We start from the raw sequence: 27,773 nt of genomic DNA, 5'->3' as shown, positions 1-27,773 counted from the left end.
GCCTGGCCGCGGACCAGGCGAGGACCGGCAGCTCCATAAACGTGGACACACCGGCAGGGATCCTCGCTGCACCGCATAGCGATGGCGGCTGCACTCCAAAGGAAAACATGCTGGAGACGAATAGCCGACCGGAAATGACGTCGGGCTACTTCCGGTCCGCGGCCATCTTGGAAGGCGGGAAATTCAAAACGCCCGCATTTAAAGGGACACGCACAGGTATGTAGTTAGAGCTGATAACTCTAACTTGGATTATTTTTGTGGATTGCATATTGCATTGCCTGTTACCTGTCGCGGTATGGAACTTCCTCGTCCTGATGGAATTCCAGATATGTCCTAGGGTCACGTGAGTCTCACCCTTGGGGAAGGGTTATGACCCCTTATGTATGTACACCATACTTTACCTACCTTCTGTTTTCTCTAGGAAAAAGATTCCTCTCAGAGACAAACTGATAAAAAGAAGGTTAAAAAATGTGCGACTTGTGCAAAAAAATTGCCAGAGTCCCATAGGAAACAATTGTGTCAGGATTGTATTGCAAAAATACTAAAGGAGGAACAACCAACGTTCATGTCTGAACTTAGGGCTATGATTCGTGAAGAAGTGGGTCAGTCAGTAGCCTCCCTCGCCCCTCCGCAAGAAACTCCCTCACACTCCCGGGCAAAAAGACCACGGATTGAAGTGGATCAAAAATATTGTCCTCCTTCTCAGGTGTCTGACTCTGAGCAGGAGTGTTATTACCTATCGGAGGGTGAGTTAGAAGAAGGAGAGGAACTCTTGCCTTCAACTTCTTCCACTCAAGAGATAAAAATTCTTCTTCTCTTCCGAGATGTCGGATACCTTAATTCAAGCAATACGGGAAACCATGGATATTCCCGAAGAAGACCAACCACATACCATCCAGGATGAGATGTTTGGAGGTCTAACGGAAAAGAAAACAAGGGTTTTTCCGGTAAACGAAAATCTCAAAAGAATGGTGACAACTGAATGGGAAGATTCAGAAAAAAGGCTCTTCATTTCAAGAGATTTTAAAAACAGACTTCTCTTTGATCCAGAGGACACTAAGCCTTGGGATGTGATCCCAAAAGTAGATGTCCCAGTAGCCAGGGTTGCTAAAAAAAACGCAATCTCATTTGAAGATTCCTCGCAGTTGAGGGACGCCATGGACCGAAAGGCAGACGGACTACTGAAAAGAGCGTGGGAATCTTCCTCTGCCTTGATCTCAACTAATATCGCGGCCACATCAGTAGCAAGAGCAATGTTTATATGGCTAAACCAGCTAGAGACCCATTTGATGATGAAGACATCACGACAAGATCTATTAGAATCTCTACCTTTACTAAAAATGGCAACCGGATTCTTGGTAGACGCTTCAGCGGAATCTATTAGATTTGCTGCCAGGAATGGGGCTCTCTCAAATGCTGCTAGAAGAGCATTATGGCTCAAAATGTGGTCAGGAGATACGAAGTCCAAGAACAAATTGTGTTCTATCCCGTTTACAGGGTCTCTGATGTTCGGTCCTCTCCTCGATAACATGCTGGAGAGTGCAACAGATAGGAAAAAGGGGTTTCCTGAAGAGAAACCAAAAAAACCCCCTCAGTTTGGAAGATTTCGCCAACAGAGGGATCCTACCTTACAGAACTACAGCGGGAAAGGGAAGTCCGGTCGCTGGAGTTAACCCAAGGGAAAAAGGGGTCGAGGATATCTCCTTAACCCAAATAATTCATTCCAGCCCTCAAAGCAATGACGCCAAGAGCATAGGAGGAAGACTCCTACAATTTGATCCCAAATGGTCGAGAATAACCCAGAACCCCTGGGTACTAAAGATCATGGAAGAAGGGTACAAAATATAATTTTCCTCCATTCCTCCGGAGAAATTTCTAATAACCCAGTACCAAGCAAAAGACCTTCATCAGATCCTTATCCAGGACGTCCAGAAACTACTCAAATTGAGAGCCATTTCTCCAGTTCCCCACAACGAAATATGCAAAGGCCACTATTCAAAAATCTTCTTAGTCAAAAAGCCAAACGGTTCCTACAGGACAATAATCAACCTGAAGGTCCTAAACAGATGGGTGAAATATCGAAAATTCAAGATGGAGTCTATCAGATCAACGATTCCCCTAATAAGGGAAGAGGCATCAATGTGTACGATCGATTTAAAGGATGCGTATTATCACGTTCCTATCCACCCCGCGTACCAGAGATTCCTCAGATTCGCAATTCAGGACGGTCCTTCCATTCTCCACTTCCAGTTTGTCTGCCTCCCCTTCGGCATTTCCTCCGCCCCCAGAATTTTTACAAAAATTATGGCAGAGATCATGGCATTCATAAGAAGTCAAGGTATAGTAATTATCCCATATCTAGACGACTTCTTGTTGACGGCAGATACTCCGGCTATCTTAGTCAGTCATCGGTCACAGGTTCTTTCCCTACTACAGGAATTGGGATGGATAATCAACTTTCAGAAGTCGAGTCTTCCTCCCCAGAAACAGAAGGTCTTCTTAGGAGTACTGCTGGACTCCTCCCTTCAACATTCCTTCCTCCCAAGAGAGAAACAAATACTCCTACTGGCAGAAGTAAGGAAATTTTGGGGGAAAGACGCCTGTTCCATAAGGGAATGTATGCGAATGTTGGGAATGGTGACGTCTTGCATCCAATCTATTCCATGGAGCCAATTTCACTCCAGACCCTTACAGAATCTGATCTTGTCCCAGTGGGATCGAAAACAAAACTCCCTGAATTCAAAAATTCATATTTCCGAGACTGTGAAATCATCCCTCCTGTGGTGGCTCTGCACAAACAACATAGACAAGGGAGTCCCCTGGAGAACTTCTCCTTATGTAGTGATTACCACAGATGCCAGCAAACACGGCTGGGGGTCGGTAATCCAAGACAAGCACTTTCAGGGCACATGGCCTGTTCAAATGAAGATGATGTCCTCAAACTTCAAAGAACTAAGCCGTATGGGAGACACTTATAAGAGCTTCACCCATCATAAAAGGGAAGCATATAAGAATTTTATCGGACAACACGACAGCAGTGTCCTTTCTTCGCCATCAAGGGGGAACAAGACACACTCTTCTTCAGGCCCTCTCTACACAAATTTTCAGTTGGGCAGAAGAAAATGTCCTATCAGTCTCTGCAGTCCACCTAAAAGGCTCAGAGAACCTATCAGCAGATTTCCTGATTCGGGAAAAAGTAGACCCTGGAGAATGGTCCCTAAACAGGGAAGTCTTTCTGTCCCTAACCCGAAATTGGGGTTATCCACAAATAGACCTGTTTGCCATGAGGAAAAACTCTCAAGTAGAGACATTCTTCTCCCTAAATCTCAGAGACAACCCATTGGGAGTAGATGCATTGTCCCAACCCTGGGACATGGATCTGGCCTATGCCTTTCCTCCGTTTCCTCTAATACCAATGGTATTAAGAAAAATCCAGGAAGATTTGACAAAGCTCATCATTAGTCTTCCCTATTGGCCAAAAAGAAGTTGGTTTCCAATCGTAAAATACCTAGCGTTGGAAGACCCTATCATGCTCCCGGTCAAGGAGAATCTTCTCTCCCAGAGTCCCTTATTCTTTCAGGGAATAGAAACTCTGAAATTGTCAGCCTGGATCCTGAAAGGCAGATCTTGAGGAACCACGGTCTGTCAGATGAGGTAATTTCAACTATCTTATCAAGTCATAAAGAAGTTACCTCTAAAATCTATAAAAATTTGGGAGAAATTCTGTTCCTGGCATGAAAACCCAGGACCAGACCCCTTTTCTCCCAACATTGCGAAAATCCTAGATTTTTTACAATCGGGATTCAAGAAAGGGCTTAGCCCTAGTACCTTAAAAGTACAGATTTCAGCCTTAGGTCATTTTTTTAATACTCCTCTGGCTGAACATCGGTGGATCAGAAGATTCACCCAAGCGGTCTCTAAACTGAAACCTTCCCTAAAGAAATCAGTTCCTACCTGGGATTTGAATGTGGTGTTAACGACTCTTTGTGAGCCCCCCTTTGAGCCGCTCGACACAATTAGTATGCATTTTTTAACTCTAAAAGCTGCATTCTTAGTTGCTATTCAGCAAGAAGGATTGGAGAAATCCAATCTCTGTCAGTCATAGAACCGTACCTAAAAGTACAAGAGGATAAGATCATCCTAAAGCTGGACCCTTCCTTTATTCCAAAGGTATCTACTGCTTTCCATAGAGAACAAGAAATAATTCTACCTTCCTTTTATCCAGATCCAAAAAACCAACAAGAAGAAAAATTCCATTGCCTGGATGTCAGGCGAACAATTCTTCAGTATCTGGATAGAACCTCCTCCTGGAGACCAGATAAAAATCTATTTGTCCTGTTTGGGGGAAAGAATAGAGGAAAGAAAGCCTCAAAAGGCTCTCTAGCGAGATGGGTAAAAACCACCATACAAGAAGCCTACAAGTCCCAAGGACTATGTGCCCCACAAGGCATCAAAGCCTATTCAACTAGGGCAGTTTCGGCATCCTGGGCAGAAAGAAGAGAAGCCTCTATGGACCAAATCTGCAGAGCTGCCACTTGGTCAAGCCATCATACGTTTTGCAAACATTATAGGCTCGATGTTCTGTCCGATACGGATTTAAGTTTTGGACGGAAAGTCCTTCAATCCATAGTCCCGCCCTGAGCATTATAATCTGGTATTGCTCCTGTAGTGCTGTCATGAGGGATCTACTGGAAAATAGCAATTAGACCTACCGGTAATTGTATTTCCAGGAATCCATCATGACAGCACCATTACATCCCTCCCTTATTGAATTCTGATTTGTGCATTTAGCATGTCAGTTATTATCCCTAGAAATAAAATAGGGTTGCATCCATCCTGGTGTAGTAATTGAAAAACACTGGCAAGTGGGTGGTGGGAGGGGCCTTTTAACCTCTCTGTCTTCCTGTCCCTACAGAGGTCAATAGGGCAACCTCCTGTAGTGCTGTCATGATGGATTCCTGGAAATACAATTACCGGTAGGTCTAATTGCTATTTTCCGTTTTCTCTATTCCTATAACAGATTAGCAGAAAACACAATGCAAATGTGAACAGTGCCTTTAAAGGGAACCTGTTACCAGAATTTCACCTATTGAATTCTACTCAACCCTCGCTGGCCGCTGCTGTCAAAACTTAATTGCTGTTATCCCCTCCCCTAAACTTCTCCTCCGACCATAAATAACGGTCTGCAAACATTTTGCGCCTTTTATGGTAATAATCCGTCCGTCTCGTTCATTCCTCCTCTTATGTCTGCCCACCGCCGAAATCTGACCCACCCTGATTGCTGTCAATCAAAAGTAAGCTGTCACTCAAAACTAAGAAGGCGGGGGGTAACTCAGAAAGGCTTGAGGAATAAAGATAGGACTCTTTTCGAGCTATGACTTTTATGCTCATTAGCATACGGCACAGGAACACTAAAAAACTGAATACTACTTAGATCATTATAGGTTACATAAAAATTATTTTTCACCCACTACCACCAGGTATTTCTGGTTTAATAGGTGAAATGCTGGTGACAGGTCTCTCGTGGGAAACCCCCTTTAAAGGGAACATTTAGGACATATCCACAGGATATGTCAGATAGATGATGGTCCCACCTCTGGGACCTGCAGCTATCTCTAGAACGGTTCCCCTAAACCCCGTTCTAGCTTTGTCTGATCTCGCTGACTCCCGGCCACTTTCTGGTTCACTTTACGCTTCCTCTGCTGTAACTACCACAGACACAGTAACGAAGTGCAGAGATTGTGAATAGACATCCCGTGGAATGTCTATTCACTGTCGAAACACTTCAGTATTGTTAATGTGTTCGTATAAGACCGCACATAGCGAACTAAAAGGATCCCTATGCGCTGAGTAAATGAATGGAGAGGAGTACATGAGGCTGATTGGTCAGCGTCATACACTCCTCTGTACAACGCCCACTTGGTCTAAAGTAAAAACACGCCCACTTGGGCATTAAGCAACTCATTAGCATAAATCTAAAATCGCTAATAAAGAGGTGAAAACAGATCGTTTTTTTAAAAATAAAAAGCACTGCTGTCATCTACATTATCGCGTCGATCTCCTTATGTAGGAGATAGGGCACTTATAATGTCGTGACAGAGCCTCTTTAAATTAATTTTAGTTAGAATGACGACTATTTTTATCAATTGAATCCACATCATTTATACATACCAACTGAGACTGTGTGATCTAGCGAAATTTGATTGCATTCAAAGTCAAACCATGTGAACCCACACTCAGGCTTCCTGCAACCAGAATGGAAATGCTTCGTATTTTCCATCTGGAAATTCTGCAATGTTTACGTGAGAGATATTGACATGCTGCTGAATGAGAATCTGCACCACAGGTCAATTTCCGCACGTTTTTCTATGGATTTTTTTTTCCGCAGGGTGTGTATCAGATTTGTTCAAATCTTATCGACTTTACTGCTACTATAACACACTGCAGTATTTCTGTCCTGTGTGCAGGAGGCCTTAGATCTCGAACATCCGCGTAGATCTTTTTCTGATCTCTTTCTGAGAAAGCTGATCGGGGAAAAGGCAGCAGCAGTGCAGTTGAAGAGTATATATGGAAAAGCCTACATCAGGTTGACCATACAACAATCCCTGTAGTAGATGGTTCACTTTAATCGCTGCTTCTTTATGCTGCAAGTTCTAGATTATACTGCAGTTTTGTCCTCTGTTTTTTTTTTTTTGCTTGATTCACTTCATACCAGTGGTGATGTATGAAACGGTAGAGATTTATATGTTCATGTAGAGTTGATGTGTAGAAAAATGATTTAACCTGTCTGTCTTTTTTTCAGCATGGCGCTTGTGTTAATGCCATGGATCTCTGGCAGTTTACACCATTACATGAGGCTGCGTCAAAGAATCGGGTTGAAGTTTGCTCCTTGCTGCTGAGTCATGGTGCAGACCCAACACTAGTCAATTGCCATGGAAAAAGTGCAGTGGACATGGCCCCTACTCCAGAGCTCAAGGAGAGATTAACCTGTACGTGCTATAAGATGCTCTCATAAATCTTGTTTTTCTGTTTAGCCTTCATGCACTTTCATATAGGGTGAGGGGGTATTGCTTGCTTCTTATGGCAATTTCGCAGACTATGTCGTAAAGACTCTTACATTTTGTGGGCCACCTGCTTATTCTGTCGCCCTTATAGCTGTAATACTTTGTGTAAGTCAAACACAATATATATGCGATACTGAAGGTTGCCTTTTAATGAACATAGTTCCAGTCCAGCCCCCCCCCCCCTCCCCAATACTCCCCACTGTGTAGGAATATCTACTCAGCATAAACATGTATTGTCTTTCCTATTAGACATATGTAGTTATGTTTGTGGGTGCAATCCATGACTGGCTGAAAAACAAGTTCTATGTATATAATTTATTATATTAAGAAATCCCAGGTCTCCCAGCAGTTTCTAAGCAAAAAGGTGGTTTTATTAATTCATATCAATGCAATGTCAAAGGGCTAAAACAGCTGGGAGTCCTGGGATTTCTTCATATAGTTAAAAATAAATTATATATTCTATGTGTGTGTGTATGTATGTATGTATATATATATATATATATATATATATATATGTGTGTATATATATATATGTCCTCTTTAATGTGAAACTATTTCTTATTGCATATGTTAAAATAGCATCATTATACTAGTGTTTCTAAGACTAGTTACTGCTGTTATAACGCGTGTCCCTCATGCTACTGCAAATGTTACTTTTAGTTATATGTTCTACACTTTGTTTCTATGTTGGAATTAACCATAAATGATTTCACAATATGAAGATGATTCACAGGCAACCTGTTTCAATTGCAGATGAATTCAAAGGCCATTCTCTGCTACAAGCTGCCAGGGAGGCAGACCTGGCCAAAGTGAAGAAGACACTTGCTTTGGAGATCATCAATTTTAAGCAGCCACAGTCACACGAGACCGCACTGGTGAGAACAGATGGCTTGGACCCCTTGTTTTGGAGGCATGATCGCAATCTCTGAATTGCTCTAATAAGTTTTTTTTGAGGTGTTCAAGTCTCTAAGATTATTTTCAGAAGTATAAGGGAAAACGCACACAACATTTTTAATGAGAATTAAAAAAAAAAAAATCATCCTGTGCCTCCGTTTTAAAATAGAATTCAGCCAGAAGTTTAGTCCATGAATCTGAAGGATATCTAATACACGTTCTGCATATTCGGCCGATGTACATCTAATGTGTATGGCCACCTGAAAAGATACAGTGCATTATAGATTATCATATCATTTGTTAATATGAAATGGAAAGTTAAATATTGACAAATGCAACATATAAATCTAATGTGGATGTGATGTCTTATTTTATACCTGCGTATGCAAATTTGTATCCTTGTAAGAATGTGTCACACTGAAGGAAAAATGTTTTTATCTCCGTTCTGTTTTTTTTTTGGGTGATCTATGCTTTTCACTGCCTAACAGAAAGTTTGTTTTTCTGGAGGCAATGCTTGGCTTCAGCCTGGTGTACCAAGTAGACCATTTATTCCCTGGCTTCTTACTCGCCTAGATGACATGGGCATTGCTCATCCTTGGCACTGCAGTTATAAAATCGAAATTGTTTTCAGAGGAGCATAATTTCCCATTGATCACCCTCTTGCATTTTGCTCAGCGCGTGAGCCAGACATTTGATAAATGACTGAAGGATTCCATCTGTGTGTGTTGTAGAAAGACTGCATTAGAAATATGTAACAAAGTTATAGATATCATAAAGCCCAAATCTAACTGTGCTTTTAGACATTTTATGTATGTGTTGACTTGTGTTTTTTTATTTTATTTTGTCTAATATGAGTATTGTTGCCTTTTACAGCACTGTGCAGTGGCCTCTCTCCATCCAAAACGGAAGCAGATAACCGAGTTGTTGCTTAGGAAGGGAGCCAGTGTCAACGAGAAAAACAAAGAGTAAGTGTTCTGTTTGTGCAATTAGGCCCTGTTCACAAGGCGTATATTTGACGCGTTTTTCAGCTGGTACCACACGCAAAAAAAAACTGTCAAACGACACATGATTTAAGCTTCCCATTGACATCAATGGAAAAGCGCACCATTAGTGCATACGATGCATTTTTACGCGCAGCATAAAAAGAGTATCGGGTTAATTACCTTAGGATTGGACAAAATAGTCTTTGTTCAAAAGTTTGTTGAGCCTGGAAAAACATTGATGATAGTAAAACTTTTTATTAACAGTTTGTTACCTTGGCAAAAGGTTGCATTAACGAGGTAATTTTGCCACTGTGGTACATTAACACAATGGCCAGATGCCCTGTGTCTTGCGGTGTGTGGTAATGGTGCACCATTACTGCCCTGTGAGGATATACCTTTAAAGATTGGTAACTTGCACATTCACTTGACAATATAGGCCTTCCTTTCATGTTTTTGGAAATGAGGAAAGTTGAGAAAAATTTGAATGCAGAATTTTTTATTCTAAATTTTTTTTTTCTTTTTGCTTTAGTTTTATGACCCCTTTACATGTAGCATCTGAGAGAGCACACAATGATGTCGTTGAAGTTCTGCATAAACATGGAGCAAAGGTAAAACCTATTTGACTTCAAATTCCTATTTTTGCTTTAGTACCCAGATAGCTCAGGGTTAGATACAATTAGAATATTAGGTCAGTACATTTATCTGAAAATCCTGCAGTACCTCAAAGGCATTCAGCTTTTATGAAAATTACTTTGCTACCAAGGCTCTGATTCATCCCTGTTCCTGGCAACAGGGTGAGTAATTTAATTGGAGTATCTTGGCCGTTTAACTGCACTGATCTCCTTGTAACATATCAATACAAACTGCTTCTGAGGGTTTAAAACTTGAAATGAAAAGTCAATGCAATCCCTTGTAATTGGGGAGAAGCATGAGAAGGACGGAAAAGCATAAAGTATAGCAAGTGGATTTATTCCTAATTGGGACACAATAAATGTCCCAAATATGGTAATACATGTGTAAACGTTTGGTTGCATGGGGAAAATGACCAATCTTGCTTGTTTGTTTTTTCGTTTTTCTGTTTGTTTTATGTATAGACAAAGTTACAATGTTTGGATTTGGAACCACTATATTTAATAAAAGACTTTAGGCTATGTTCACACGGAGGTTTTTGCAGACAGAATTTCTGCCTCAAAATTCCGTTTGGAAGTTTGAGGCAGATTTTCCTCTCCCTGCACGACGATTTTCGCTGCGTTTTTCGCTCGCGACCATTGAGCGCCGCGGGCATAAAACGCAGCAAAATACGCTTTCTCTGCCTCCCATTGATGTTAATGGGAGGTCAGAGGCGTAAATGCCCAAAGATAGGGCATGTCCCTTGTTTCTCCCGCGAGACGGTAAAAAGACTCCTCCGCCTCCCATTGAAATCAATAGGAGGCATTTTTGGGCCGTTTTTGACGAGTTTTGCGGCGTGGTTTCCGCGTCAAAAAACTCGTAAAAAAACTCAGTGTGAACATCGCCTAAGGCGCCAAAAAACACCAGAAATCTGTAAAAACCGCTTGCGGGATAAAGAAGCGGCATGCCCTTTCTTCAAGCATTTCAGTCTCTGACCTTCTATTGACATCAATGGCCAGGGACAAAACGCACCAAGTGTCCTGCCAGCAGGTCAAAATCTGCCTCAAAATTCCTGAAGAAATTTTGATGCAGATTTTTCTGCCTGCAAAATACACTGTGTGAACAAAGACTATTCACATCTGCGTCCGAGGCCTTGTTCGGGTTCTTTCACAGATTTAATCGTTTTTGATGGGGAAAAAAATTGTGCTGCATGTAGCCTCGTTTATAAGTCGATGGGTCCAGCATAGCGTTTTGGCTTCCGTTAAAGACCGAGGCCACGATCCTGATGTGAACAGAGCCTTAGTGTGTTCACATCAGAGTTCGGTTCCGTCTGACCTTTCTGTCCGGGAAACCCGTCAACGGAAAAGCTGAATCAATAGCGCAGTTGACTTAGGTCTCAGATATTTTCAATATCTGAAAATATTGCAATTATCGCTTGATATGCATTAAACAAATTTTGTTTCTGGTGTTTTCTTTTATTTACGGATGAGTGTCCGTGGCATAGAAATGATCTGCAAAATATAGAACATGTCCTGTTCTTGTCCGCGATTGCGGCATGGACTCGCCATAGAAGTCTATATCTGTATCTATAGCCGCTGGATCCGTATTTGCGGACAGTAAAAACCCTTATGGTTGTGTGCATGAGGCCTAAGTTTGCATTGTAAACATTACCTTTTACGTTTATCGATATTTAGATAGAATATATTGAAATTGACCATCATAATTTAGAACAGTTGTCGCTTATAAAATTGTGTAAATTTGCACTGATCTCTAGAAGAGTTCTCACTTCTCATCCATTGTCTCGCTTACCAGGGTTTCTAGCATTGAAACTCATGTAATTAGGGGCAAATTGGAGACTGGTATGTTTTATAGTACTAAAGAGGCTCTGTCACCACATTATAAGTGCCCTGTCTCCTACATAAGGAGATCGGCTGTATAATGTAGGTGACAGCAGTGCTTTTTATTTAAAAACAACGATCTATTTTTACCACTTAATTAGCGATTTTAGATTTATGCTAATGAGTTGCTTAATGCCCAAGTGGGCGTGTTTTTACTTTAGACCAAGTGGGCGTTGTACAGTGGGAGTGTATGACGCTGACCAATCAGCCTCATGCACTCCTCTCCATTCATTTACTCAGCGCATAGGGATCCTGCTAGATCCTTATGTGCTGTCTTATACTAACACATTAACAATACTGAAGTGTTTAGACAGTGAATAGACATTCCACGGGATGTCTATTCACAATCTCTGCACTTCGTTACTCTGTGGTAGTTACAGCAGAGGAGGCGTGATCTCGCGAGATCTCGCTGTAAATGACAGGTTACAACGAGATTCTGAATAGACATCCCGTGGAATGTCTATTCACTGTCTAAACACTTCAGTATTGTTAATGTGTTAGTATAAGACAGCACATAAGGATCTAGCAGGATCCCTATGCGTTGTGTAAATGAATGGAGAGAAGTGTATGACGCTGATTGGTCAGCGTCATACACTCCCCTGTACAACGCCCACTTGGTCTAAAGTAAAAATACGCCCACTTGGGCATTAAGCAACTCATTAGCATAAATCTAAAATCGCTAATAAAGTGGCAAAAATAGATCGTTTTTTTAAATAAATCGCCGATCTCCTTATGTAGGATATAGGGCACTTATAATGTGGTGACAGTCCCTTAAGGTACCTTTTGTCTTATTTTTATTTTTTTTATACACTTTGTTTTATTGCATTTGTGTTCTTTTCTCGAAGATGAATGCCTTGGACACACTTGGGCAAACAGCACTGCACAGGGCTGCACTGGGAGGTCACCTGCAGACGTGTCGCCTTCTCTTGAGCTTTGGCTCTGACGCGTCCATCATCTCTCTGCAAGGCTTTACAGCAGCACAGATGGGAAATGAAGCTGTTCAGCAAATTCTAAGCGGTGAGTGAGCGCATCTTCAACACTTTCATTTTATGGGGAAAGGTTACTTTAAAATACGGTACATGGGTGAAATTAAAAAAAATGGTTTATGCGGAAAAGAAAAATGTGGGCACAATATAAGCAATGATGTATATACATAAGATTCTGTCAAAATTAAATTTCTATGAAAGGTAGCCACAAGAGAAGGTGAAGTGGTAAGAACAAAGGATCGTTTATTCGTAATGAAACAAACATCTATGTCCGTCCGGAAGACTTTTCATTTGCCTTAAATTATTTCTGGCATATTAATTTTTTTGTTTTGTCTTGTTTTTAATCTTTAGGAATGTAATGAAGGATTAATCATATTATATCTTCATACCCATTATATTTTCTAAAAATAGATACCTGGCGCATTGTGAAAATACAACCTAGCACTTTACACTTATGAGCGCCTTATACAATAAAAAAAAAAATGCATTCAAAATGTTCTTGTTTGTGGCTAAGGCTGAGTTTACACTTGCGTTGTATAATCCAATGCTCTGATCCGTTTTTAGATCCGAATAAGGGTAAAAACAGATCAGTTATAAACCCCATTGAAATCAAAATAACGTATGCAAATGGATTACAATCCGTCTGTATCTGTTTTACATGGACACCAATGATATAAATAACCCATCCGTTAGACATCTGTTTTTTGTTTTTTGAACGGAGTTAAAGTCCTGCACTTTTATCTCCGTCAAAATAACGGTTGCTAACTGATGCAATTAAAAATCCCATTGATTTCAATGGGATTTTTAACTGCTGCGTTTTTAACCATTATTCTGATCTAAAAACTGATCAGAGTAACGGATTATACAGCGCAAGTGTGAATTGTCAACATACACAAAAGTGACCAAAAGTCTCCGTGATCCAGATGCCAGTAAACGTTTGGGTCTTGGAGTTGACAAGTAGCCTGATCTGACCCAGAATCCGAAGAGAAATCCGCCTTAAAATCTGCACCAAATCCTGCTAATTTTGGTGCGGATTTTCGGGTGGGTTTATGGCTGCAGGAAACAGCCAAAAGAAAGACTATGCTTGCCTCCTCTGGAGCTCTAGTAGCGACAATCTGCCTCCGCTGCAGCGGTTAGATGTGACGAATAGACTGTACAGAGACCAGCCAAGGGAACAGTGTTTGTTTCAATTTTTAACTTGGAAGCAGCATCAAAATCTGCAACAAAATGTACTATCATTCCACAGCAAAGAGTGGCATGCTGCGGATATTAAAATCTGCGCTGCGGATCATTTTTCACGCTGAAACTTTCGGGAAGATTGTTACAAACTTTGCTGCTACTGTATTCTGTTGCAGATTTTCCGCTAGCAACTGCAAAGTGTCAATGTAGCCTAACAGTGTCTTAAACCATACCCCACTTCTCAAAGTGTAGCTAAACGTTTGACAAGCTTCTGACATGTCATAGTGACATGTCAGAAGTTTGGATTCGTGGGGGTCCGAGCACTGAGACCCCCACCAATCGCTAGAACGAAGCGCTAATGTGAGCGTTCAGCCGCTTAGTGTCTGTTCGGTTTTCTCCGGAAATATATGTATCCATGTACGGCCTCAATAGAAAGTCTGAGCCCGTACTCTGATACATCGGCTTTCCGGAAAAATAGACACGAAGCGGCTGACCGCTCACACGAGCGCTTCAGTTGCTTCGTTCTAGCGATTGGTGGGGGTCTCAGTGTTTTTCCATTCCGAGGGTACCCTTAAAGAAATAACGTATACCGCGCGTTATTCCTTTTTTTTTTTTTTTTTTTTAAACATGGGAGCCCATGGATGACGTATGCCACTGTATGGCATACGTCACAGGTGTACGTTTAATGCATACGTCTTGTTTTAAATGGATGCCTAATAGTAATAGTGGCATCTGTCGCCTGTAGACTATAATGTTGTTAGTTTCTATGTCATGAATAGGGCCATTAGGATTCATGACACATAGGCTTAGTATACGCTATTAAACTCTAGTTACGGTTGCCACTGTTAAGGCATCCATCACGGCCTCCGTTTAACATGTATATCGGGAGCTTTTTTTCAGTGTATATGTGAAACATAGGCCAAAACCGTGATGTGCACAGACCCTTAGCATGAAACGTATGCTTCACTCCAATTCCTTCACGGTCGGGCTGAATTTTGTAGTCCTACCAAGCGGAGTCCAGTTGCTACACTGTGCTTCCTTGTGTTCAGACTCTATAGATTACAACACGATTGGACTAAGGGCGTTACTGCAAGATTGTATTTTTAGCGAGGTATATTTAATCAAAGTCACAAGGTTAAAAAGTAGTAAAAAAAATAAACTACTAAAATAACACGCGGCATGCCAAGTCTCTGCCTGACTTTTGGTTTTGCCCTTTCTGGGATGTCCTGGAAGTAGCCTAAAGGGGGTCAGAAAGAGACTTGGCGTGCGTAGTGTAGCTGCTGGACTCCACTTAGTAGAACTTCAAGATCCAGCACTGTGAAGACATTGGATTGATGCTTACTGCATGGTGATTTGGTAGAGGAGACCTCAGGAGAAGAAGTTGGGTCTGATTTAGGATTCCATTAGAGGGGTATGGTGAAAGCATATAATAACACTTTATAAAAGCAATTTTACCCAGAAATGAAGAACTGTTAGTTTTGTATTGATGTGCTAGATATATTTATGTACTTCAATTTATCCATTTCTGATTGCAGAAAGCACACCAGCCCGTACTTCTGATGTGGATTACAGACTGCTTGAAGCATCAAAAGCTGGAGATCTGGATACTGTTAAGGTAAGTTATATCAACAAATAATCATGTGTGATGGTTATCAAAAGTACAGTCTAATGTCTTTATACAGAAACAATGAGACATCACAGGTGTCGAATTTTAACCCCTTAGTGACCACTAATACGCCTTTTTACGTCGGTCACTAATGAGCTTTAGGCTAGGCTGACGCCTTTTCACGTCAGCCTAGTCTAAGTCCTGCACGGGTCTCCCGTGCAGGCAGGAGCCGGGGCTCTGCTGTCTGATGACAGCTGAGCTCCTGCTCCAACGCCCGCGATCGAAGTTTACTTCGATCGCGGCCGTTTAACCCGTTAAATGCCGCCGTCAATAGCGACCGCGGCATTTAACTTTGTTTACAGAGGGAGTGAGCTCCCTCTGTCACCCATCGGCGGCCCGCGAATGCAATCGTGGGTCTCCGATGGGGTGTCATGGCAGCCGGGGGCCTGATAAAAGCCCCCAGGCGCTGGAGGCACCTCCTAACAGATTGCCTGTTAGATTTACACTGACAGGCAATAATGCTCTGGTATACGAAGTATACCAGAGCATTATAGCAGCGATCGGAAGATCGCACAGTAAAGTCCCCTAGTGGGACTAATAAAATAAGTGATCAAAGTGAAATAAATATTATTAATAAAAAGTACAGTAAAAAAATAAATAACAATTTTTTTCCATAAAAAGTGGTTTTATTTAGTAAAAGTGTAAAAAAAAAAAAAAAAAGTACACATATGTGGTATCGCCGCGACCGTAATGACTCCATTAATAAAGTTAATATGTAATTTAAACCGCAAAGTGAACACCGTAAAAAAAAAACGCAAAAAACCATGGCGAAATTGCTATTTTTTTCCATTTCCCCCCAAAAAAGTCATAATAAAAATGAATCAATAAGTCCCATGCACCCCAAAACAGTACCAATCAAAACTACGTCTCGTCCCGCAGAAAACAAGCCCAAAAAATCACTACATTGATGCAAAAAAGCGATGATGCAAAAACAAATAATTTTAGTTCAAAAGTGTTTTTATTGTGCAAAAGTCGTAAAACATAAAAAAACCTCTACATATGTGGTATCGCCGTGATCGTACCGACCCATAGAATAAAGGTAACATGTTATTTACGTCGCATAGTGAACGGCGTCAATTTAAAAACGCATAGAACAATGGCGGAATTTCAGGTTTTTTTATAATCCCCCCCCCCAAAAAGGTTAATAAAAGTTAATATAAAAAATATATGTACCCAAAAATGGTGCTATTAAAAAGCACAACTAATCCCGCAAAAAACAAGTCCTCATACAGCTATGTAGACGAAAAAATAAAAAGGTTATAGCTCTTTGAATGCGACTATAGAAAAACGAATAAAATAGCTTGGTCATTAGGGCCTAAAATGGGCTGGTCACTAAGGGGTTAAGATATTCTGAATTATTAGAGCATTCTAGAAATAGACTGAAGCGCTCGATGTTAAGTAGTACTCTTACGCTCGTTTGGTCCTTTCACAAGGATCTAGTATGGGGACAAGTAATTGTTACTCCGATCGCTCATCCCCATACATTTGTATCATGTCGGCAGCACGTCTCCCCTGTTTACACAGGAGGATGTGCTGCCGACAACGATAATATTGCTTGCAGCATAAATGATACAATCAGCCAATGAACGAGCGTTTGCTTGTTCATTGGCTGATCGTTGCCCTGTTCACACAAAGCAACAATCGGGAATGATCATTCACATGAATGCTCGTTTGCCCGATAATTAGCCCATTTAAATGGGCCATTTAAACTGTCTTACGCGTAATGGGGTCTCTGGTTCTTCTTTAAATATCTTAATTGTTTTTTATGTTGAAAGAGAAAATTTGAGATGTAGCCTTTTGATCGACAAAACACTTGCAATACAATAACTTGCAAATGATTTTTAATAGGCCCTCCACGAATGTTTGCATTTGATAATGAGGACAGATATATGTAGTCTCAATGTGCTTTTCAAAAGATTGGATATCAATTTTTCATTTATAAAATACATAGTACTCTTAACCCTTTTGGTGCCAGGGATATTTTTTAAATTTTGCACCTCTCATAGCCAGGACAATTCTCACCCGTTTAACATGTACAAATAGCACCTAAATTACTAGATAGAGAATCATACTAAACTCCAATACCTATATATTGTTTGAAAGTAAACAACTGCCACATTGTCAAAATGCCACACTTTGACTCAAAATTGCATGACGACGCCGGTGTATATAAAGTGCAGTTTTTCATAAAACATGCAAAAAATTTTATATTTGCGGCTAAATGTGTGACTTAACTCCTTCCCGACCGCCCACTGTCATGTGACGGCAGGCGGTGCAGGTGCTTAGTCTACAGCAATGTCTTTTGGTGTCGCTGTAGATCAGGCTGATGAGCGCTCATCCTCTAAGCAGGAGCTGTAACTAACAGCTCCTGATCCTAGAGAAGCCTCCTGAATACAGCTGGGGTCGGAAAACATTCGGACCCCAGCTGTTTAACCCTTTGATTGCCGCGGTCCGTGACCGCGGCATGATCAAAGGCAATTCCCCTCTTTGATCGCATCACCGGTATTCCGGTGATGCGATCAAACACCGGGGAATCTCTCTGCAGTCAGCCCTGGGGTCCTACAAAGGAGCCCAGTGCTGTCTGTTCCGTTTGCCTGCTGTTCGGTCACACTATATGCTTCCCGATCAGCAGCCTGTGTCATAGTGACACAGTGTGATGTATTAGCATACAGGAGTATGCTAATACAGTACAAGTTAAAAAAATAAAGTTATAAATAAAGTCATCCCTTAATGGGATTTTAAAAAAAAAAAGTCCCAAAAAAAATCAGTCATTATTTTGCATAAAATACATTTTATTGCCCCTACACTAAATAAAAACAAAAAAACCTACACATATTCGGTATCCACACGACCGTAATAACCTGAAGAATTAATCTAATGGGTTAATTAAACGTGAACGGTTTAAAAAATAAACAAGAAAAACAATGCAGAGAATCGCTTTTTCCTATATTCACGCAGTCCAAAATTCTTTCTTTTACCACCCAACTGTGGGGAACAAAGATACTATTGCTCGCATAAAACAAGGCCTCATACAGCTATGTAGACGAAAAAATAAAAAGGTTATAGCTCTTTGAATGCGACTATAGAAAAACGAATAAAATAGCTTGGTCATTAGGGCCTAAAATGGGCTGGTCACTAAGGGGTTAAGATATTCTGAATTATTAGAGCATTCTAGAAATAGACTGAAGCGCTCGATGTTAAGTAGTACTCTTACGCTCGTTTGGTCCTTTCACAAGGATCTAGTATGGGGACAAGTAATTGTTACTCCGATCGCTCATCCCCATACATTTGTATCATGTCGGCAGCACGTCTCCCCTGTTTACACAGGAGGATGTGCTGCCGACAACGATAATATTGCTTGCAGCATAAATGATACAATCAGCCAATGAACGAGCGTTTGCTTGTTCATTGGCTGATCGTTGCCCTGTTCACACAAAGCAACAATCGGGAATGATCATTCACATGAATGCTCGTTTGCCCGATAATTAGCCCATTTAAATGGGCCATTTAAACTGTCTTACGCGTAATGGGGTCTCTGGTTCTTCTTTAAATATCTTAATTGTTTTTTATGTTGAAAGAGAAAATTTGAGATGTAGCCTTTTGATCGACAAAACACTTGCAATACAATAACTTGCAAATGATTTTTAATAGGCCCTCCACGAATGTTTGCATTTGATAATGAGGACAGATATATGTAGTCTCAATGTGCTTTTCAAAAGATTGGATATCAATTTTTCATTTATAAAATACATAGTACTCTTAACCCTTTTGGTGCCAGGGATATTTTTTAAATTTTGCACCTCTCATAGCCAGGACAATTCTCACCCGTTTAACATGTACAAATAGCACCTAAATTACTAGATAGAGAATCATACTAAACTCCAATACCTATATATTGTTTGAAAGTAAACAACTGCCACATTGTCAAAATGCCACACTTTGACTCAAAATTGCATGACGACGCCGGTGTATATAAAGTGCAGTTTTTCATAAAACATGCAAAAAATTTTATATTTGCGGCTAAATGTGTGACTTAACTCCTTCCCGACCGCCCACTGTCATGTGACGGCAGGCGGTGCAGGTGCTTAGTCTACAGCAATGTCTTTTGGTGTCGCTGTAGATCAGGCTGATGAGCGCTCATCCTCTAAGCAGGAGCTGTAACTAACAGCTCCTGATCCTAGAGAAGCCTCCTGAATACAGCTGGGGTCGGAAAACATTCGGACCCCAGCTGTTTAACCCTTTGATTGCCGCGGTCCGTGACCGCGGCATGATCAAAGGCAATTCCCCTCTTTGATCGCATCACCGGTATTCCGGTGATGCGATCAAACACCGGGGAATCTCTCTGCAGTCAGCCCTGGGGTCCTACAAAGGAGCCCAGTGCTGTCTGTTCCGTTTGCCTGCTGTTCGGTCACACTATATGCTTCCCGATCAGCAGCCTGTGTCATAGTGACACAGTGTGATGTATTAGCATACAGGAGTATGCTAATACAGTACAAGTTAAAAAAATAAAGTTATAAATAAAGTCATCCCTTAATGGGATTTTAAAAAAAAAAAGTCCCAAAAAAAATCAGTCATTATTTTGCATAAAATACATTTTATTGCCCCTACACTAAATAAAAACAAAAAAACCTACACATATTCGGTATCCACACGACCGTAATAACCTGAAGAATTAATCTAATGGGTTAATTAAACGTGAACGGTTTAAAAAATAAACAAGAAAAACAATGCAGAGAATCGCTTTTTCCTATATTCACGCAGTCCAAAATTCTTTCTTTTACCACCCAACTGTGGGGAACAAAGATACTATTGCTCGCATAAAACAAGGCCTCATACAGCCACGTCAATGAAAAAATAAAAAAGGTATGGCTGCTGAAAGGCAGAGCGGTAAAAACAGAAACCTTTAGCTGGTCAATTAAGGTCTTTTCAGGCCCGGTCATTAAGGGGTTAAGCAGATAATTTAGATGCAGCACACATTCTAAAAATAAAAGTTAAATATGTGCAGAGTTCAGACATATCACTTTTGCCTGTCTCTATAAGCACAAATATCTTCAGAAAATCACCAAAATTTAAGAGACTAAAAATCCGGTTTTAAGATGGAAATTAACCCCTTTACTGCATGTCACATACAGTTACGTCGTTGCAGCTAATGACTTAGCGCAATATCACGTAACTAAGCGGCGATCCAGCCAATTAACCCCTTAGATGCTGCAGTCAAGCGACCTCGGCATCTAGGTGGTTTCTAGCTCATCGGCACCCTCGCGACGCAATTGTGGGGGTGCCAATGCTTGCTATGGCAACAGAGGCCCAACAATGATTTCCTGGTCTGCCAAGTACGGAAGCCTTTTAGGCCCTAATACGCTGCACTACGTAATTAGTGCAATGTTTTATAATAGAGACCAGTGATGCTGGCCTTCAAGTCCCCTTTTGGGACCAAAAAAAAAAAAGTTAATAAAAATATTGAACAAAAGAATAAAAATAAGCGTTAAGTTAAAAAAAACAATAACCTCCTTTTTTACCACAAATCTTTTATTATAGGAAAAAAATGAAAACATAAAAAAAAAGTTATTGCCACGTTCGTAACGACCCAAACTATAATACTATCACGTTATTGTTCCCACACGGTGAACACTATAAAAAAAACACATATATATATATATATATATATATATATATATATATATATATATATATATATATATATATATTAAAAACCATGCCAGAATCGCTGTTTTTTGGTCACCACCCCATCCAAAGCATAGAATAAAAAATTATTAAGTCACATGCACCCCATAATAGTACCAATAAAAGCAACCTGTCACACAAATACACAAGCCCTTACACAGCTTTTTTTTTTGTTATGGCTCTTATATACAGTGATGCAAAAAATAAATGATTAAAAAGAAAAAAAATTATATATGGTATTGCCGTAATCGCATCGACCCGCAGAATAAAGTTAATATGTCTTTTGTAGCCAGGGGCGTAGCTAAAGGCTCATGGGCCCGGGTGCAAGAATTCAGCTTGGGCTCCCCTACCCCTCCCCAACACCACCATCATCAGACCCCTGCGCACGCCTATGCCCAGACGCCTTAACCAACAGCCCCCATAGTATAATGCCCCCACACAGTATAATGCTCCCATAGCTGCCCCCACACAGTATAATGCCCCATAACTGTCCCATACAGTATAATGCCCCCCCATAACAGCCCCATACCGTATAATTCTCCCCATATCAGCCCCCACAGTATAGTGCTCGCCATACAGTATAATGCCCCCATGAGCGTCCCATACAGTATAATGCCCCCCGTATTAGCTCCCCATACAGTATAATGCCCCCATATCGGCTCCCCATACAGTATAATTTTCCCCATATCAGCCACCACAGTATAATGCCCCACATAGCTGCCCCCATACAGTATAATGCCCCCCATATCTGCTCCCCATACAGTATAATGCCCCAATATCAGCTCCCCATACAGTAGAATGCCCCCATATCAGCCCCCCATACAGTATAATGCTCCTCCATATCAGCTCTCATACAGTATAATGCTCCCCATATCAGCCCTCATACAGTATAATGCCCCTCCATATCAGCTCCCATACAGTATAATGCCCCCATATCAGCCCTCATACAGTATAATGCCCCTCCATATCAGCCCCCCATACAGTATAATGCCCCTCCATATCAGCCCCCCATACAGTATAATGCCCCTCCATATCAGCCCCCCATACAGTATAATGCCCCTCCATATCCGCTCCCATACAGTATAATGCTCCCCATATCAGCTCCCCATACAGTATAATGCTCCCATATTATCTCCCCATACAGTATAATGCCCCCATATCAGCACTCATACAGTATAATGCCCCTCCATATCAGCCCCCCATACAGTATAATGCCCCTCCATATCAGCCCCCCATACAGTATAATGCCCCTCCATATCAGCCCCCCATACAGTATAATGCCCCTCCATATCAGCTCCAATACAGTATAATGCTCCCCATATCAGCCCCCATACAGTATAATGCCCCTCCATATCAGCCCCCATACAGTATAATGCCCCTCCATATCAGCCCCCATACAGTATAATGCCCCTCCATATCCGCTCCCATACAGTATAATGGCCCATATCCGCTCCCCATACAGTATAATGCCCCATATGTGCATAATAGAAAAAGAGCATAATTACTTACCTATCCCCGTTCCCACGCCAGGTGGAGGATCCTTCGCCGCCTCCTGTGTGTGCTATGACTAACTCGGCGCAGACAGGCGCGATGATGTCGCTACATCCCGCCTGCCTGCGTCGAGCCGCTCAGGGCACAGTGAATGCTGGTGCAAGGAGACGTCCGCTCCTTGCTCCAGCATTGAATGGAGCCGGGACCTCGGTGAGTGACTCGCGACCCTTTCACACGACCCACCTCCCAGGGGGACGCGACCCACAGTGTGTAATGTATTGTGTTGTATTGTGCAGTTTACGGTAGAGAGAGGAGGAGGGGCTGTAATTTAGCTGGCCCCTCCCCTCTCCTCCACAAACTGCACAATACAACACAATACATTACGAGGCAACACAATACATTACAACAACACAATACTTTGCATTACAATACAGACTCTGCAGCTCACCTGGAGTCCTCCACATCGGCTATTCCACTGCACTGGCTGGAAGACGTGTCACGTGACAACGCGGTCACATGGTACACGAAGCTCTCACACAGCTCTGTTGGTAAAAGTGTTCTGGCTGTCGAATATGGCGACACAAAATGTGCAGTGTGTTCCAAAAGAGAGATAAGATGGGGCACCGTTTATCAGTGCAACGCTGGCCAAATATCTGGATTATTATTTATTTACTGCATTATACCACCTTATTATGCCCTGATGTACTGCGCACGGTTTACATGTGCCCCCGCGTTATAAAGTAAGATACCAGTAAAAATCCAAAACAGGACTCCTATCAAGCCAAATCGGCGCTTCAAAATCCAAATGTTGCTCCCTTCCTCCTGATCCCTACAGTGTGCCCAAACTGCAGTTTACTTCCACATGTATGGCATTCCCATACCCGGGAGAACCCATTTAACAGTTTGAAGTATTTGTCTGAAGTGGCACAAACTGGGCATAACATATCGAGCACTAAAATAGCATATCTGTGGAAAAGTTTTAATTTTCACTTTGCATCATCCACTGTGCATTAATTTCTAATATAAAAAATACCTTTGGTGTCATTTTGTAAACTACATCCCTAATGGCATTTTAAGGGGCACGACTTTGTTTTACTATCTTACCTCAGAGCCATATGGGGTATTGCTGTGCTCAGAAGAGTTAGCTTTACAATTGTCCAGGTGCTTTTTCTCCTTTATATTTTTTCCCAAGAAATTTTAAGTTTTACAAGGAATATTCTAATACAAAGGAGGCCCTTTGCTCCTGAGGCCTGTGCTTCTGTCCATTCACACACTAGGGCCACATGTGGGATATTTCTAAAAACGAGAGAATCTCGGCAATAATTATTGTTGTGTTTCTCTGGTAAAACCTCTGTTATAGGAATCTTTTTTTTATTAAAAATGATTTTCTGAAAAAAAAATTCAGATCCACTTTGCTTTAATTCCTGTGGAATGCCTGAAGGGTTAAGAAGCTTTCTAAATAGTTTGAGGGGTACAGTTTTTAAAATAGGCGGGGGGAGGGGGTTTATTATATAGGGCCCTTTAAAGCCTTTTCAGAGCTGAAGACATATGGGAAATGTTAACTAGTAACTATTTTGTGTGGTACTACTATCTGTCTTGCAAGCAAATACATTAAAATTTAGAAAAATGCTAATTTTTGCAAGTTTTCTCTAAATGTTGGGGTTTTTCACAAATAAACATAATGCATCGACCAAATTTTGCCGCCAACATAAAGTACAATGTGTCACAAGAAAACTCAATCGCTTGGAAAACTAAAAGCATTCCAAAGTTATCACCACATTAAGTGACCCGTCAGATTTGAAAAAAATGGGCTGTCCACACGGCCAAAACCGGCTGTTAAGAAAAAAATAAATAGCCCCTCCGTTATATGTGACAATCAGAAAGCAAGTATGACAAGTATTGATAAAGGAGGGGCGGTGATAACCTAAAGAAAAGTTCATGTTACTCCTTCCTTTGGCGTCATCTACAGCCATACAGGGACAGGAGGAGGATCACAGCATCTCCTCCTCTCCCTGCACACTGCCTGCCCAATCATCCTCCTCCATGCAGGCTGAAATGGGAGCTGCGATTATTTGCAAGTCCCATTTCAACGTGCTCTAACTCAGGCTGAAATCTAGCCTGATTTTGAGCCGTTAGAAGCATTGCAAGTAAATTCAGCTCTCACTTCAAACTGCTCAAGCTCTGGCTAGATTGTAACTAGAGCTCCTTTTGTACACTACAATCCAATCTAAATTACAACCATAGCAAGGACGTGTCCGATAAGTCCTTGGCTGCTGAAGCGCCTTTCTATGGGAATGCATGAGATACGTCCTGATAGTTCAATATATATTTCTTCATTTTATTTTAGCAGCTATGCAGCCCCCAAAACGTGAATTGCAGGGATCTTGAAGGTCGCCATTCAACTCCATTACACTTTGCTGCTGGTTATAACAGAGTTTCTGTTGTTGAATATCTACTACATCACGGTGCTGATGTACATGCAAAAGATAAGGGGTAGGTTTGTCAGACTGTGTGCTCTGTTTGTTTTATTGTGAATTGTGTTTGGCATCAAATAGTATATAATAGTGAATAAGTGTTATGTAGAAGACCTTTCAAAATTTGGGTGAACTGGAGCAGGAAGGCTTCGTTCACATCTGCGTTGGGATTCCGTTCATGGGTTCCGACGGAGCTTTCCGCCAGGGGAACCCATGAACGGAATCCAAACTGAAACAAACGGAAACCATAGGTTCCCATTTGCATCACCATTGATTTCAATGGTGACAGATCCGGTGCAAATGATTCCCGTTTGTCACCATTGTTAGGGTATGTTCATACGCTTAACCGAAAACGTCTGCAAATTTTTTTCAAGGGAAAACCGCTCCTGATTTTCAGCCATAGTTACATAATTTACGGCCTGAAAAACGGCCAAAAATAGGCTGTGTGAACATACCCTTAAAGGGTTTCGTCGTTTTAATGGAATCTATACCGTAGTCGACTGCGCTATTCTTTCCGTCAAAACGAAGGAACCCTTAAACAACGGTGACAAATGGAAACCATTTGCATCAGATCCGTCAACATTGAAATAAGTGGTGATGCAAACAGAAACCTATGGTTTCCGTTTGTTTGTCAGGGCTCCGCTCATGGGTTCCCCTGACGGAAAGCTCAGTCGGAACCCATGAACGGAGCCGTGACGCAGATGTGAACGAAGCCTAACTTTGTTTTCCAGTTCCATTAAATGTATGAGATTTATTTTTCTGTCTAGTTTCCAGAAATGTTTTCTCAAGTGCACTTCAAGGAGCACTCCGTTCAATATTGGAAAGTAATGTAATAATGTCTTATGTTCCTGCTTGTTTCCTGGAGTAGTGGAAAGCTTAATGCGGATAGTTCCCATCTCCTGCACCTGTTTATATGCTAAGTAGTATAGTCTGGGGCATATTTTCCATTAGGTACAAGCCCTATGCTTTATGGGCGGTCCGACAGGAAAGAATAACTGTTACTCAGGGTTAGGCCTGGATTATATTTCATGCAGTGTTAGGGTATATTCACACTGGTTTGTTATTTCGGCTCTTTTTCCGTGTGAAAAAAGTGTCCTGATCTATCTAGGCGCGGAATCCGCCCTGAAAAGTCCCAGCAAGATAAATGAGATGCAAAAAAAAAAAAACAGCGCTGTTAAGTGCACTGTTTAGTGCGCACTGAAAAGCGCTAAAAAAAACACACGCAGCTTTAACTGAACAAAATCAAAACCTCTCCTTTTTTTTTTTTCTCCTCTAAAACCGCGCAAAAAAAACAGGCCAAAGTCTATCAAAATCCACGTGTATTTTGAAGTCCGCGTCCAAACTCCGCATGGTAAATGTGCTGATTTTGGAGGCAGATTCAGTAAACACAAACCCTAAGGCCGGATATACACGAGCGTGTGCGTTTTGCGCGTGTAAAAAAACGCAGCGTTTTGCACGTGCAAAAGGTCCTTAACAGCTCCATGTGTCTACCACATATGATGCGTGGCTGCGTGATCATTATGACACTGTATGTTTGTAAACAGAAAAGCACGAGGTGCTTTTCTGTTTTCATTCATACTTTTTACTACTGTTGCGCGAATCACGCGCGCCACATGGAAGTGCTTCCGTGTGCCGAGTGTGATTTTCACGCACCCATTGACTTCAATGGGTGCGTGATGCGCAAACAACGCACAAATATCGGACATGTCGTGACTTTTACGCAGCGGACACACGCTGCGTGAATCTCACGGCCAGTGTGCACGGCCCCATAGATTAACATAGGTCCGTGCGAGGCGCGTGAAAATCACGCGCGTTGCACGGACGTATATCACGTTCGTCTAAATAAGCCCTAAGTGGTACAAACCTCTCCATTACTGTTCATGCAATGTAATCCTATTCTACAGAAGAGTACCTAAATGCATAGGACGCATTGCTCTGGCATTGGCGTACCGGTGAAGTATTCGCTCTGGCCACGTTAGGGTGAGTTCACACGTAAATACTGCAGATTTTCCGCATCAGATTTAGTTGCGGAAAATCCACAGCATAATACAGTAGTAGCAAAATGGATGAGATTTGAAGAAATCTCATCCACACGCTGCGGAAAAGATGCTCAGAAATAGAACTGTAATGCGTTTATTTCATCCGCAGCATGTCCACTGTATTTGCATAAACGCTGCTTATTTGTTGCAGGTTTTCCCCATTGAATTAAATGGGGAGGTAAAACCTGTACAAATAGCAGATTTTTTTTTTTGCGGCAGAGAATCATAGAGTCCGCCTAGGGTTGTCACGATACCCGAATTTGTACTTCGCAATACTACAAAAAGTATCGGTATCGATTTCGATACCAAAACGACATTTTGCCAACCGTAATAAAAATATATATTTTTTTTCCATTTTCTGATGTGAAGCACGTGGTGTGATGAATTTAACCTCCATGTGCCTCACACGAACGTGTATTGCGTCCGTGCAGGCCGCGTGGTTTTCACGCGCCACGCACAGACCAATACAAGTCTATGGGGCAGTACAGACAGTCCGTGATTTTTGCGCAGCGTTTGTCCGCTGCGCAAAAAGCGCGACACGGTTAATATCTCCGCGTATTTTGCGCATCACGCACCCATTGAAGTCAATGGGTGTGTGAAAACCACGCAGGTCGCACGGAAGCACTACCGTGCGAACTGCCTGTTTCGCGCACCAGCTGTCAAAAGGATTTCTGTTTACAAACATCCGAATGGTGTGTCATAATGATGGCGGCTGCGCGAAAAGCACGCAGCCGCGCATCATATGATGCTGCCTCACGGAGCAGGTAAGTGGCTTTTGCGCAGGCAAAACGCCGCGTGTTTTGCG

General features: G+C 41.6%; 1 protein-coding gene across 5 annotated transcripts in view; it reads left to right on the top strand.

The window, feature by feature from the left end:
* TNKS (tankyrase) overlaps window positions 1-27,773 on the top strand; it is a 253,487-nt gene that overhangs the window by 149,261 nt on the left and 76,453 nt on the right. For 4 of the 5 annotated variants that reach the window (XM_075862262.1, XM_075862280.1, XM_075862247.1 and 1 more), the window contains 7 exons: window positions 6,803-6,989; window positions 7,818-7,939; window positions 8,832-8,923; window positions 9,471-9,549; window positions 12,294-12,465; window positions 15,149-15,228; window positions 24,803-24,948. In XM_075862262.1, the coding sequence (XP_075718377.1) occupies window positions 6,803-6,989; window positions 7,818-7,939; window positions 8,832-8,923; window positions 9,471-9,549; window positions 12,294-12,465; window positions 15,149-15,228; window positions 24,803-24,948 (878 nt within the window). The remainder of the gene's footprint in view (window positions 1-6,802; window positions 6,990-7,817; window positions 7,940-8,831; window positions 8,924-9,470; window positions 9,550-12,293; window positions 12,466-15,148; window positions 15,229-24,802; window positions 24,949-27,773) is intronic. The other variant, XM_075862253.1, reaches the window with a different exon arrangement.

Source organism: Rhinoderma darwinii, chromosome 1, assembly GCF_050947455.1.
Source record: "Rhinoderma darwinii isolate aRhiDar2 chromosome 1, aRhiDar2.hap1, whole genome shotgun sequence".
Classification (NCBI taxonomy): Eukaryota; Metazoa; Chordata; class Amphibia; order Anura; family Rhinodermatidae; genus Rhinoderma; species Rhinoderma darwinii.
This window is presented reverse-complemented; position numbering and strand designations above follow the sequence as displayed.